The sequence below is a fragment of the Cottoperca gobio genome, chromosome 18, assembly GCF_900634415.1.
Source record: "Cottoperca gobio chromosome 18, fCotGob3.1, whole genome shotgun sequence".
NCBI lineage: Eukaryota > Metazoa > Chordata > Actinopteri > Perciformes > Bovichtidae > Cottoperca > Cottoperca gobio.
The window spans coordinates 7,039,085-7,053,009 of NC_041372.1; the positions used below are offsets into that span (position 1 = coordinate 7,039,085).

The following is a 13,925-nucleotide window of genomic DNA, read 5'->3' on the forward strand; positions in this document are numbered from 1 at the left end:
TTACATAAAAAAGGATTTGCACAATCACATGCAACAGGTACACAGTGTGATTTATGTCACATTGCAATAGAATAAAAGGGATTCCATTACACTGTAAAAAGACAAAAAGAGGACTGAGGTGAGGTTTAAACTTGATGTGTGCTCATTTCTAACAAGTGTCCTGTTCTTTCAATGTGGCCGAACTAATCCGAGCTAACATGATGTTAGCCAGCTAAAGTAATACTGTTCGTTCTCATCCAGCTAATTTGGTTCTTGGAACACATTGATTTGTTTATGTCAGATGAAGTTGTAGTTATTGACTGCGCACTTGAAATAAAGACAATATGATCAGCACATATTATTGGCTGAGTCCTGATCATGTGACTGTATTCATAATTGGCAGATGTGGCACTGCTGCACAGGAGTTACTTTAAAGCTTAGACATGTTCTACGTACACAGTGAAACCTGCCTAAATCTCTCATAAAGCACATTCAACTGGATAAAGTTGATTGTATAAATAGTTTGTCGGATTTCCAGAAAACTGAGTTTAGTACTCAATTTGTGCTTAAATAATTTACTTAGAATTTAAGAAACAGACCAAAAACGTTTTCTGGTTTTTATTAGTCTGTTTACAACCATAAACTATAATATTAATATATTTCTTTTGTATTTCACACTCAATTTGGAATGTTTATATTTGATCATATTTTACTCTTTTATTGTGAAATCTGAACTGCAATAAAAGACACAAAAATATTTTTAAATATCTAAAATCATCATTATATTATCATTGTTCTATGAACTTGCTGCTTTCAGTCAATGCATCCACACAGTAACACACTTTGGGAGCAGCTCTACATAAACAGACATGTAGTTTGGTTCATTTGTGAGAAACACTGATTAGAAATCATTTACAGTAAATGACAAAAGGGGATGAGGGAACAATGACGAGGTTGACGCATGGAAAGGCAACGTACAAAAATAAAAAATAAAAAAGATTCTTTTGTATACAAATAAAGGAAAACATGCACAGTAAGGCAGTGTCCGGGTAATGAGAGGGGGGAGCTGGGGTCATCTAACACACAGTGTTCGCGGGTGGGAAGTAGGTGAGGGATAATAATCCCGGAATTGTGATTCTCATCATCTGTGATTCCTATTCCGAAAAATATATTATTTTCATATCGTTTCCACTTGAAAGTGTTGAGTTCTTTTGCTCATGAATTTTGGATAGAACTATAGCATAGCTCATTACAATAATTCTAATCTTGATGGAGACGATCACTGACACAGTAAAGGAAGGGGAAGTGTGAGGGAGCGTGCAGTGATTGCGTTCACACACTACAGGTAACATGTTACTGGCAGCCTTCTGCAGTCATGTGAATAACTAAACCCTGAGACGAATAGTAGCAATTCTTCATACAAAACCCCCCCAAAAAACCTGTGAATTGGTAAGACTCCCGCAGAACAGGGGAAGCTGGTCTTTCTGAATTGGGAGATTTAAAAACAAATATATAAATAATAAGCACAGGTGTTGTAACAGGCTTGTTTTTAACTTAGCTAAAAATGTGTTGAGGAATGTTATTATAAGAGTTAAGAACCTCTTTGTAAAGTCTTCACATTGTAAACATCCGTATTTGTAGAAATTGGGCTAAAACATGCTTTAATCTGTGTGTGTGTGTGTGTGTGTGTGTGTGTGTGTGTGTGTGTGTGTGTGTGTGTGTGTCTGTAGGGGTGTTTCAGATATGTGTGTGTGTCAGACAGCGCTGTGCAGTGGAGTTCCTGTGCTGTGCGAGGGGGAGTGTTCAGAGGAGGAGGACAAAGAGTGGGAGGTGGCTTCTCTCTGCAGCTCCTCCACCCTCCTCTGGAGCTCTGCTCTCAATATCAGCAGCTCCTTCAGAGTCTGGTGCACCGGCACCTGGAACACAGCACACGATCACAGAGTCAGTAACTGGAGCTCTTCCTCTACACGTGGAAGCCCTTTGGAGGAAGATTACACTAAGAAACAAACATGCAGGTGATAAGTGTCCCTGCACCTCCAAGACTTATGGTTTAGGTGATGGGTTTCTCAGTCTTCTATGACAGTAAACTTAATATCTTTGGGATTATAGACAAAACATTTGAAGACATCACTTTGGAAATTGTGATGGACATTTTTCTAAATGTTCTAACATTGTATGAAGCCAGCAAATATAAGTATAATATCATACAAGTTGTTTTTTTTGGATAAAATAGGTATATCATAGACTATATATACACACAGTCTATGCATTATATCATGAGATCAAAATCATAATTTTAGAAGAAAAGGGCAAATTATGAGTCATGTTACGAAGGTAAAAGTAGAAAGTCAATATTATAAAAATAAAGTTGTACATTTACAAAAATAAAAAGTACAATTTTACAAGAAATAGTCAATATCATTTCAATTTTCTAGAAAAATCATACTATGAGTAATTATTTTGGGGGAAAAACATCAGTAAAGTTTTTTTCCATTAAAAAGCATAATATGAAATAATATATAATATGAAAAAAAGCGTGAAATTAAAAATAATTATATGAGAAAATGTGTTATAGTCATAATGTTATGATAGAATGACAGAAAGGTTGCAGTTTTATGGACAAAATGTGTAATAAAGGGTAAACAGCGGCCCTAACACAGCAGTCAGTACTCCTTGCTTTCTGAAAGTCCAACCCACTCCATCAAACCACTTTAAAATCCCGGTGTACCTGTGGTCTCATACGGGGGTTCCAGCGGGCGTAGTAGCCGGTCCACAGCTCCAGATGTCTGGAGGAAACCAGCGGATACAGAACATGGTGCTCATAGTCCACATAGAAGGGGTTGCTGAAGTCCTCTGGCTGGCTGGAAAGGGGAAAACATTAAACAGTCAGAGAATCCCTCCTCTCACTATCACTCTTATGAAGGTGGTAAGTATGTTACCTGTTAATGTAGGACCACAGCGACATAGTCTTTGTCTGCACCTCCTACACAGGAAAGAAGTGTTTAAAGGGATAGTTTGGATTTTTTGAAGGGGGTTATATGAGAGACTTATCTCCAGTAGATGGCAGTTTGGAGAAGCAGAGAGGAGTTACCGCACCGAAGCAACGCAATGAACTGCTGTGGCCAAACATATTAAAAAAGCACTTTCCGGCGGGGGAACTGAAGCCAATATTTATACTCTCTTCAAAGCCACCAGACTCCATTGATAAAAACAGTAATTCTACCTCGCAGAACACGGAAGATGGCTAGTTTGTTTGTGCTATTGTGTCACTTTGGTGATTCTGAACTAATCTTTTAAACACCAAAGTCAAACATTAACACCATCAAACTAATTGATCGAGGCAGCAGTGGACCAGCGACTTCGGTGTTCTGCAAAGTAAAATGACTGTTGTCAAAGGAGTCTGGTGGCTTTAAAGAGAGCATACATGGATACAACCGCTTCAGTTGTCTGTCAGAAACAGCTGTAAAGCGGTGAAAATATTCTAAATACATTAAAGTGATATTGATTTTTTATGTAACTAAAGTAGATTTTTTTCACATCGGTACATTGCTTACTTCTCCAAACTGGGGGCCTGCTATTGTGTTAACAGAAGAATTGCACGTACCTTGGCTGCCCTCTCCTGTTCGCTGTTGTAGAGGAATGTACCGAACAGACAGCTGTAGAGGTGGTCCAGCACTGTGATCAGGAACAGCTCATTGAACTCAAAGGCTGCTGGGAACTGAAGTCAGAGGAACAGAAGCGATCATTAATTGTCTAGATTGAGCCCGTGTTCACATGTATAGGCTGAGAATATGTGTACTTCTGTGTGCTGCTTTATGAATATGGTTATGCCTGGTTATTACTGACCTGCCGAGTCATCTGCCAAACACAGTCGATAAACTGGACAAAGAGAGGCGAGCGCTCTGAGTTAGCATGGTTCTCATCACCGTGACCCACGCGCTGCAACACAGAAAGACTTAATTATTATTATTATAGATGAATTATAGATATCAGGTTTTATATGCGTGCAATAATTATTCAACATAAAAAGACAGGCCCATAAACCTCTTAAAAAGCTCCTCTGTATTTCTCACAAGTGCATTGTACAACACTATTGGATCATCTTTCTTTTTTGGTTTTATTTTGTTTATTTTAACTTATCTTATCTTTATTATATATATATATATATATTTTTTTTATTATTTAACTTATCTGTATGTTTCAACCTGTTTTCCCATGTTTTGTGTCCAATTGAAAAAACAAAAACAGGTTGATAAAATACCAAAGTCACCTTTAACCTTAAAGCTTTTTTTCCTCACCCGTTTTCTGTTTAGTTTAAAAAAAAATACATTTCTTATGTGCACTGTGCTTTTCATCTAGTGTAGGTTTGTAAATGTGGTTGCTGTAAAAGGTTTTCTTTATGTTCTGTTTTTAGCTTAATGTTTATGTTTATAATCAGTAAAATATGCATAAAAAAGAAGTTGGTTATAGACATGTAACTACACAGTTTGAGTGGCGGCACGGCTAATGTCAAAGTAGTTGCAATAATTACACTACTACATTAAGTTTGGATCATGATGTAATGGTGATATCATCAGAATAACTCTGTTCCTTACAGCAGCAAACTTGTGTCCAAAGCTAATCCACTCCTTCTCCACCAGAACCTGCGAAAACACACACACACACACACACACACACACACACACACACACACACACACACACACACACACACACACACACACACACACACACACACACACACACACACACACACACACACACACACACACACACACACACACACACACACACACACACACACACACACACACACACCTTCAACATGCTGTGGAGATGACCACTACAGTATATAGTTGATATCGTGATGCAGTGTGTGACCTGGAATCCCCTGAGAGTTCGGTAGTGACTGTCCAGCATCAGCATGGCCAGAGACGTGAGCTGAGCCGTTCTGTCCCAGCCGTCACTGCAGTGAACCACCACCGACGTCTTCCCGGACTCCAGCTTATCAGCGATCTTTGCAGCTCCTGCTAATAAAAGCTGCACACAACACACACACGTGAGTGCAATGCTAGTACAATAAATTAATGAAACACCCTCTGAAGTTAATGGTTTACTCATTTTGAGGTATTGAAATAACCCTGGACCCTGAAACTATTATTTTTTATTGTGCGAGTTACCCGTATGTACTCCAGCCAGTGTGTCTGGTCAATAGCGGAGTGCCAGTGTGCTTCATCTATGGTGGGGTAAACCACGTCCTTCATCTTCCTCAGAGACTCCCTCATCACGTGGATGTTGGGGATTTCCAGGAAGTTCAGCTCCACATTTGGGTAGAAACTCTCACTTTCAAACCCTCCGTCCTTGGCCTGCATGTGGTGGAGGCGGCAGAGGGGGCGAGAGGAGTGAAAGAAAAATCAGTCAGCGTGTAATACGAAGTCGAGGAGAGAGATGGAGAGAAAAACAGGAAGAACAGACGTGTGTTGTACCTTGTTGGTCACTGCTACGCTACTCTGCCGGGCGTCAAAGATGGTGAGCTTGTGGGACTGGGCGTTGGCATCCATGATGATTTGGAGGAAGCGTTCGTCCTCTTTACAGCGACGGTCTGAAGGTCCGACTAACGGCTGGCTACAGCGTATGATGGTGGCCTGAGACTCTGGGTGAATCCAGGACAGGACCTGCAGAAAAGAGCAGGGCCCGTTTAGGACCAGGAGGCCCGTCAGAAAACACGTTAATGAGCCAGAGAGATGCTAAACAGGGTTTGAGAGATTGTTTTGTCAAGTGCCGTTTCAAAGGGGCAATATGAAAGTGTCAGTCCCTCTGTGGACATGTGTCCCTCCTCAGTATGTGCCTCTCAGACTGACCGGTATGCGGTGCTTCGCTCTAAACACAGCCACTCGTTTGATGTCTTCTTCTGCGATGTTGGTGGGGATGACCAGGATGGAGGGATAGGTGTCACACAGTTCATAGGTGCTGTTCATCTTACTGATGGTCCAGCTCTCATTAGGGAGGCCCTGACAAAACACATCCAAGAACATGGAAGAAACATTACAAGAGTATTCCATACAATACTGCCATACAGTGTTTTTCCTGTGGAACGAGAGGTTTGTTGTGGGAATGAGCTCTTCATATCTACATCGGCAGAACACGGTGTCCGCCATGTTGCAGCGCCAAGTTAGTAGCCCAGAACGGACGACCAAACATCGGCTCTAGAGAGGGTGCTGTTCATTTACTGATGAAGTTAATGTCATTACCTGACGCCTGTACTCGGCTGTTGGGTCGTACACCTTCCAGCCATCCACAGGAAACTGCTCCTTGTACAGGAAGGCAAACAGGGGCTGCCAGAGGGAGTCACAGGACGTGTGCACGTTAGCATTCAGTCACTATCACGTTTTACATTCTCATTAAAACCTCCCAGAAACCAAATTGATATCCATTTATGTTTTCTGAACAAAAGTTTACAATGATATAACTGACAATGACATGATCCCTCACTGGCATCCCACCAATGAAAATGGCCAATTTGTGTTTTGTGCAGCCACATTTTTATTTCCTTCCGTGCCACAAAGTTGTGAAATGTTGGTCACACCAATACAATGTATGGAGGCCTTGCAGCACAGCATTCAGCACATCATCTCTAGCCCACATTAATGAACTAATTTGAACGAGACTGACCAGGCTGTGGGAGAGGGGGAAGGCATGTTTGGTCAGCAGCTTCACCATGTCCGGTTGGCTTTCCTCTGTCTTGTAGGCAAACCGGGGACTCCTCATGTCCTGATGCAGGGAGAACATCCGAACATTAACCATCAGTTTCACTGCAGATTCATCACGGTTGCTGCTGAAAGTGGATTCTTTAGTACCTTGCAGACCAGCTCGAGTCCTTTGGTGTTCTCCCCCTGGTTGGGAACACTGATGGTCTCCAGTCTGCTGATGACTCCCAGGTTCACATCAAGAACGAATGGAGACTCCTGGATGTGCAGAGACTGATATTAACACACAGTACTGCAGAGAAACAACGGTCCTGAGATTGTGAATTAAAAAGGTATTGAATAATGAATGAGCTCTGAAGTACCCTTTCCAAAGTGGTGAAGTAGAGCTTGTAGTCTGTGATGGTCAGGGTTCCATTAACCAGACCACTGAATGGACAGATATACATCACATCCTTGACTGCACGTCAGCACACATACAAAGAAACAATAAGGTATTGATTTATGGGTCGGCAAGAAAATATGTACATTCTCGGTGATGTTTATATGATGTTTACATAATGCACATGATGAATATGGACTCGGGGGGGGGGGGGGGGGGGGGGTGGACTTACCTGTAGTCTGGATGGTCTCACCCGGTAGCAGAGGAACCTGGTTCTGGAACATTGTGACCTGCGCCCCGTACCTCAAAGCTGGAAGGTTCTGTACAGAAGACAGACCAGTCAGTGGAGACCAGCTGCTAGACCTGCAACACTGACAGCTAACAGCATTACTGAGTTTCTGGTCAGGTGTGACTGAGAAGCAGACAGCGGCCGATCACCACTGTAAAAGAATTGGGCTTCAGGAGGATTTGTTGAATGTTTTTTTGCCTCTTGAATTGGATTTAGATGACAACTGCTTCAGATTAACTGAAAACACACTGTTAATGAGAGTAACATGCACCAGTCGAAGACAAATTAATGAACCATGCCCTTTCAGATCTGATGAGACGACACATATGGATTCACACTGGAGACGGACGCAATTTATTATTCGAGTGGCAGCAGCAACCTGCAGACAACCAATCAGCGAGCACTCCACTCAACTACTATTCTGCCTGAGACTGTGGACCAACTGTTGCTTTGGTGTTAAACTGACACTGACTGATAATAGAAGAATATCATAAACTCATTGTTGACTAGCTACAACTTAATAGATAAATAAAACAAGGAAAACAGTTATTCTGAGGTGCCGGTATGCAGGCTGACAAAAAAAAGAGAATGGAAAAGATATATTTAGATTTACTCTGATATATCTATTTTACTTGTAAAAGGCTAATGTTTCAACAAACTGCCTTCTTCAGGATAAAATACAGCAGGCTGGTATTTTACCCTAAAGAAGGCAGTTTGTCGAAACATTGATCTTTATCTTTATTACTTCAAATAAATGCATCAGTTACGAGTGTGTAGCTTTTTACTATTTGACAAATGAATGAAGGCATTAATAAAAGACTGATGACATAACATAGGAATATTTAAAAATGTTATAGGGACATTAGAAAGTGGGCTACAAAAAAAGAATGGTATGTTAATAAATTAATTCAACCGGATATGTGAATTATATTTCTATAATATCCAGACAGCAATTAATTAAAATGTATACAAGTACTCCAGTGATTTACTATGTAATTCCTACAACATTGGGCACTTTTGAGAGAGAAAAAGAAAGGTCAAAATGTGACCGAGAGGTCAAGCTGTAAAAACACTGGGTCCTACACTTCCCACAATGCAAATCAGCAGAATCTTTCATTAGACCCTCCCTGGTTAACACACGTCATTCAAACTCCAAACTTGTATAAACACTACATGTGTTATTTGCAGTCATTCCTCAGGACAACAGCACTGAAGGGAGCAGAGACAAAAGGAGAGGAGGAGCAGGATGAGGCATGCAGACTGTGACAGAGTGAGGAGGAGGTGAACAGGAGGAAAGACAGACAGACAGACAGATAGAGAGAGAGATAGACTTGCCGAAGCATCGGAAGGATAATCAGAATCACTTTCTCCATCTGGTGAATCTTGCTACCGAGGAGAGCCAGCGTGGAGAAAGTAAGAGACGGAGAAAAAGAAAAAAGAGACATTACACAGTAAATAAACATTGTTCTATATGTAGGATACTGTTATTATAGTCACTCTCCACTCTCTGCTGTGCTGAGCTTGGTGTGTCCTTGAAGGGAGTGACGAGGTCAGAACATGCACACCAAATGTAAAGTTACATCATACAGGCCCTTTACTTAAAATGACCACATCAACAAAAGGTTTTCAAGTGCTGATGATGAAGACCAGCCACTCCTATAATCTTCATGGCCGCTGACATTTCAAACTCTTCACAGGTACAGTCCACTCTATTGTTTTTGCTGATGATGCTCCACACTCTCAATGTAAATGTTATCATGAATCAATCCTGCTCATTTATGATCTTTTTTAAAATTTGATTTTTATATGCATCGGTGTGGTAGAGTACCGCTATCAGCATTGAATTCACTGGATTAGCCAAAAGACATTACGATCTGTTTATTTGATCCATTAACTATCTCTCAATTGATATCTGAATTGGCTGGGCTCTAATAATAATAATAATAATAATAATAATAATAATAATAATATCACAATATAAAATTATATAAACTGTGGTAGTTTGATTTCATCTATATTGTTCATTTGTAGTTAAACTATGATTTTCTAACATTACAGCCACACGGAGTCTATTCTATTATAAAAACATTAGTAATAGTATCAGAACAAGATACTAGAGGAAAGTGGATCACTGTATTGTAATGGTATTATAATTCATCTGAGCAGGACATGAATGTCTGAATCAAATGTCATGACAATCCATCCAATAGTTTTTGAGGCACTTAGTCTGAACCAAAGTGGAAGACTGACCAACACTGTCACCTCTTGAGCCACGACAGTTTCTTACAGGGAAGATTTAAGTGATCCACCCACTGCAGAAAAAAAGACACATGAATGAACTCTTTTGTTGTAAGAGTTCCACTCCACTGGTGGAAACTGACGTTTCAGATTAACAATGAATTTATACTCATATGATGAAGCTAATAAAGCCTCAGTGAAAGAGGAACAGAGTGTGTAGCACTAAAAGACAGAGAAAAAGTATGAAGAGTAGAGAGAAAGAAAAAAGAAGAAGGAAGCAGACTGAGCTGGAAGAGGCAGAGATGAAGACTCTGTTCTGTCTTCAGAGGGTCTGCGGGAGGAAGTACGGATGGTTTGTGCAGGAACCACAGTTAACATCCGCCCTCAGACATCTCTGACAACCAATAGACATTTTTATACACCTCAGCCACCCAATCACATCTGGTTTACTTTACACAAAATAGCCTGTGCATATTCTTATGTTTAAGAAGTCAAAGACACTGCACTGTGACAAACTGTTATAACTGAGCATTCATGACACCTATTCATGACATTCTGTGGCAATGACTTTAATATGATCTTTGTTCCTCAATAGATTTTCCAACAAATGTATTGCATCACAGCCATGTTTACACTAGTAATAGTAAGAAGGTAGCTATAGCCTTGAGCCAAGCAACACTTTACCTAAATCTGAGCTCTGAGCTCACAGACCTGTGTAAATGTGTCTGAAATGTATCATATGTATCAGAAGACAAGCTGATAAGACTACAACTCTTACCCTGGGATTCCGCTTCTTGGACACCTGGAGATTAAACACACCAAATACACAGCACATACACACACAAACATTTACAAATGTAGTTCACATGAAATGGAAACAACTATTTTCACTGTCTGATATCAAACTGAAGGTTACTTTTACTGCATGGCATTAAGTCTGTTTACATTGTACATAACATAAAAATAAGACATTCTGTATGAGGTGATAGACGGGTGCAAACACACAAGAGCTCAAAGCAAATGCAACAAAGTTGATTCAAATATCCAAGCAAATACAACAACTGAAACCTGCCACAAAACAATAAGAGAGCTGCAGAACAGCTGAGCAAATATATATAGATTTGAGAATGCATATTCAAACCCAAGCAATTGAAAAAGCGCTACATAATTCATTCCAGAGAAGAGATACCTCTAAAAAAGTACTGAGCACTATTTCTGAAACTTTCTGACACGTCTAATGTCTTGTTTTAAATGTCATTTTTCCACTGTGTGATATTCAATTAGTCAACAGAGTAGAAGCTGTGCAGGTGGGACTCTCACACTTAAGAATTGTTGTTTCATCTACTGGTTGGAGTCGAAACAAGGAAACAAACTTGTCCTTTGGTTGAGAAGTGTAGCCTGCTGACAGGCAGAAGCAGAAGACAAACTGTACAGCAGCTCAACAGTAGCTTCTCTAAACAGTGACAACAACTGTACATTCACATTAAGTACATTCACATACACTTAACACACAAAGCTCTGGCCACACACTGAAGTGCAAACATATTGCTATTCTTACCAGGAAATCTGGTCTTCTCCTAGCCTATCAGTAACAAAACACAAACTGATGAGAAATATAGTCAACAGAGTGAGTGTGTTTGTGCTTGCGTGTTAGCTACCTTGTTGTCCCTGTTCGAGATGTCAGGTGGGACCGATACTGAGATCTGACTGGAGATGGTGGCTGCGATCAGCTGTTTACACCACTCTACGTGAGAACCAGTTGGACTGAACAGAAATAGACAAGAAAAAGCAGATATATACATATATATATTCACTAAAATGATAAAAAGATACTTTCCCCCAATTTCCTTCAACTTTGCTGTGAATTAATGAAACACCTCTATGTCATCCCTCCCTTTTGTGGTATGATTTTGTTGTGAAACATCTGCATCTCAATTATAGCAAAGATAATTCCTGCCCCCTCAAAACATTTTTACACAGCCTTTATTCATTTGTGCAGGCAAAGATATTCGGCCATTATATGTAATTATTATACCAGCATTATTGTATCCATATCGTGACAAAAGATTTGGGACGGTCCACATTAATTTAGGGTAGGCTTAGATTGAAATTTGGGACAGTTCCAGGAAGATGGGGAAAAAAGTTAGTTGAGAGCCCTAGTTATACAGAAATATTGTTCTAATAATGCCAAAATAAAGTGTTATAAGGATTAATTAAGCAGACTTAAAGAGCTTGTTTATACCCAGCATTTTGACAATGTTAATGCACCAGCCAGCTGCAACACTGGTTTCAACTTTCTTCTGGTTTTGAATAAGCATTATGAAGCTTCAGCAGAACTGCAGCATATTGCTGCCACCATGACAGCAAAATATTATATATTAGCAAATGTTCTCACTGTAACATGAACATTGTCATGTTAGAATTAGCTATTTTCATGTTGTAAATAATGCCATGTTTTTCTCCTTTTAAAAAGGCCGAAAGGTGGCTCCAGTCATTTTTATCTCATCTTGAGGGCCTGTTTTGAAGAGGGGCCATGCGTCTAGTTTTAAAGGTTCTGTACACACAGGTGTTGTTAATTACCTGACTGATTGGATAACGTGGGGTCACCAATCTTTATATACTGTGCCAATAAGAATGATGAAGAAGAAGTTATCCCGCCTTAAAATGTGCAACTTAATTGGTGAGAAAGATGTCAATCAAACACACATCCACTTGCCTAAAACTGATCCATTCAGGCTAATAAGCAAAAACACCTGTGTGGATGGAATATAGGTGTGCAGGGGGGCTTTAATCCATTATCGATATTATTTCCAAATTTGATACATTTCCAAATCTTACATTCAGATAGACGATTTAACTCACATGTATCGTTCTAATAAAATGATAATTTCATTAAAAACGGAATTATATTAGATAGTTATTTGGACTGTAACCGTCACTGCATCTGTAAACATAATTAGCGAGAGCGTCCCCTACAGTAACGTTACATTACTGTGCTTTGCATTAGCGGTAGCTACTGTATACTAAGCTAGGCCTGTTACTGGGCTAACACTAGCTATTAGCTCTCTGTTAACCCACTGTAGACCATATTATTGTTTTGCCGAAGAACATGTTGGGCTGTCGTCTCCTGATTTTATATATTATGGTGATTTAGATACGATTGTAGCCTATTTACCGTTAGCTACTCTATCATAGCTACTGTACCATTTACTGTTTACTGTCACTCCAAACTCCGGTCAAAAATCTGGTAATATGTTGTAGCCTTCGCTTATTGGAAAACATTTAAATAGCTGACGTTTGAAAGGTTATGCATTGCATTTACGCCGAATAAAAGACAATACCCTCTTGAAAAGAAAATATTTTTTAGAATATATCACGGGGAATGAAACATTGTGAAAAAGCAACAAAACGTAAATGGACGACGTATGACATATACTTGAAATATCAAGCCTAATCACCTGTCCGGGGTTTCACTGGTGGCTGGTCCTCCGGTCGGCGAGCCCCAGAGCTTTCTGTTCGGCCCTGCTCCGTCCGCCGCCCCGGCAGATCCGGCCTGTTTCTCCATCTGTTTACTTTCTAGGTCACTAGGGGCGGGGGCGGACAATTTCCTCTTGTATGAGAATGCAGATGAAATTAAACCTCGGTTTAATTCCAATGTCCGCCCTCAGCGCGCGTGCCTGTTTGTTCTGGCAGGGCGCGAGACTATCTGTAAAATGATTGTGAATGCTTCCTGTTATTTGGTTATTTGTGCTGTCTTCCGACTGCCTCTCACTCGCAACTCTTCCTCCCTGTAGCTCCGCCTATTTTCAACACGCCAGAGATGCGAGGATGCAACACGCTGTAATTGTCAAATGGGTCTTTCATCAAGTTGTTTCGACAAGCGTTTGGAAGGGATATGACATGTTCAGCTGTACCGTGTCATATGGTTTGTCTTGTCAGAGCACGATTGAGGGAGCATTGTTTCTCTATAACGCTACAGTAGCCTACACTATAGTATTCACTTCCTTCAAGAAAATGACATGTGAAAGTAAATGTATTAAAAGAGGAATGACGAGGTATTATTCCCTTCTACGGCAAAGGAAAAAGGACAAGTCAGAGTGCAACACATGAACAAAAAAGGACGGCTGGAAGAAGACTAGGAAATAAAGCAATCATTAAAATGAACAAACACAACATTTTGGATTGAGTTTATAGAAAGAAACACACAAAATGAGATTTAGGTCCATGATGTCATTGGCCTGTTGCATGCTGGGAGGGTTCCCATCATATCTTCCACATGTAAATGCAATCACACAATCAGCACTGTGCCAATTCTATGAATGCTGATCTACACT

General features: G+C 40.2%; 1 protein-coding gene across 7 annotated transcripts; it reads right to left on the bottom strand.

The window, feature by feature from the left end:
* Positions 1-582: 582 nt before the first annotated feature.
* On the bottom strand, positions 583-13,391 carry mtmr1a (myotubularin related protein 1a). Of its 7 annotated transcripts, XM_029454400.1 has the most exons (20): positions 13,050-13,391; positions 11,250-11,355; positions 11,150-11,173; positions 10,370-10,393; positions 8,689-8,739; positions 7,297-7,384; positions 7,048-7,142; positions 6,836-6,943; positions 6,651-6,749; positions 6,230-6,313; positions 5,840-5,989; positions 5,465-5,653; positions 5,159-5,344; positions 4,860-5,018; positions 4,575-4,622; positions 3,826-3,918; positions 3,584-3,697; positions 2,919-2,962; positions 2,708-2,840; positions 583-1,895 (listed from the first exon to the last, which is right to left on the bottom strand). In XM_029454400.1, the coding sequence occupies exons 1-20, from the start codon at positions 13,154-13,156 to the stop codon at positions 1,734-1,736; spliced, it is 2,064 nt and encodes a 687-aa protein (XP_029310260.1). In that variant the 5' UTR covers positions 13,157-13,391; the 3' UTR covers positions 583-1,733. The 7 variants fall into 7 exon arrangements, with proteins under 7 accessions (XP_029310260.1, XP_029310261.1, XP_029310262.1 ...); XM_029454401.1 differs by lacking the exon at positions 11,150-11,173 and having other exon boundaries at positions 13,050-13,390; XM_029454402.1 differs by lacking the exon at positions 10,370-10,393 and having other exon boundaries at positions 13,050-13,390.
* Positions 13,392-13,925: the final 534 nt, after the last annotated feature.

What these genes read in the sequence shown, in the direction of transcription:
- mtmr1a (XM_029454400.1), bottom strand. Translation starts at nt 13,156, where the DNA reads ATGGAGAAACAGGCCGGATCTGCCGGGGCGGCGGACGGAGCAGGGCCG. An exon ending in GACTCGAGCTGGTCTGCAAG is followed by an intron (nt 6,750 to 6,835) that starts GTACTAAAGAAT and finishes TCCCTGCATCAG; the next exon opens with GACATGAGGAGTCCCCGGTT. An exon ending in CAGCCGAGTACAGGCGTCAG is followed by an intron (nt 5,990 to 6,229) that starts GTAATGACATTA and finishes GTGTTTTGTCAG; the next exon opens with GGCCTCCCTAATGAGAGCTG.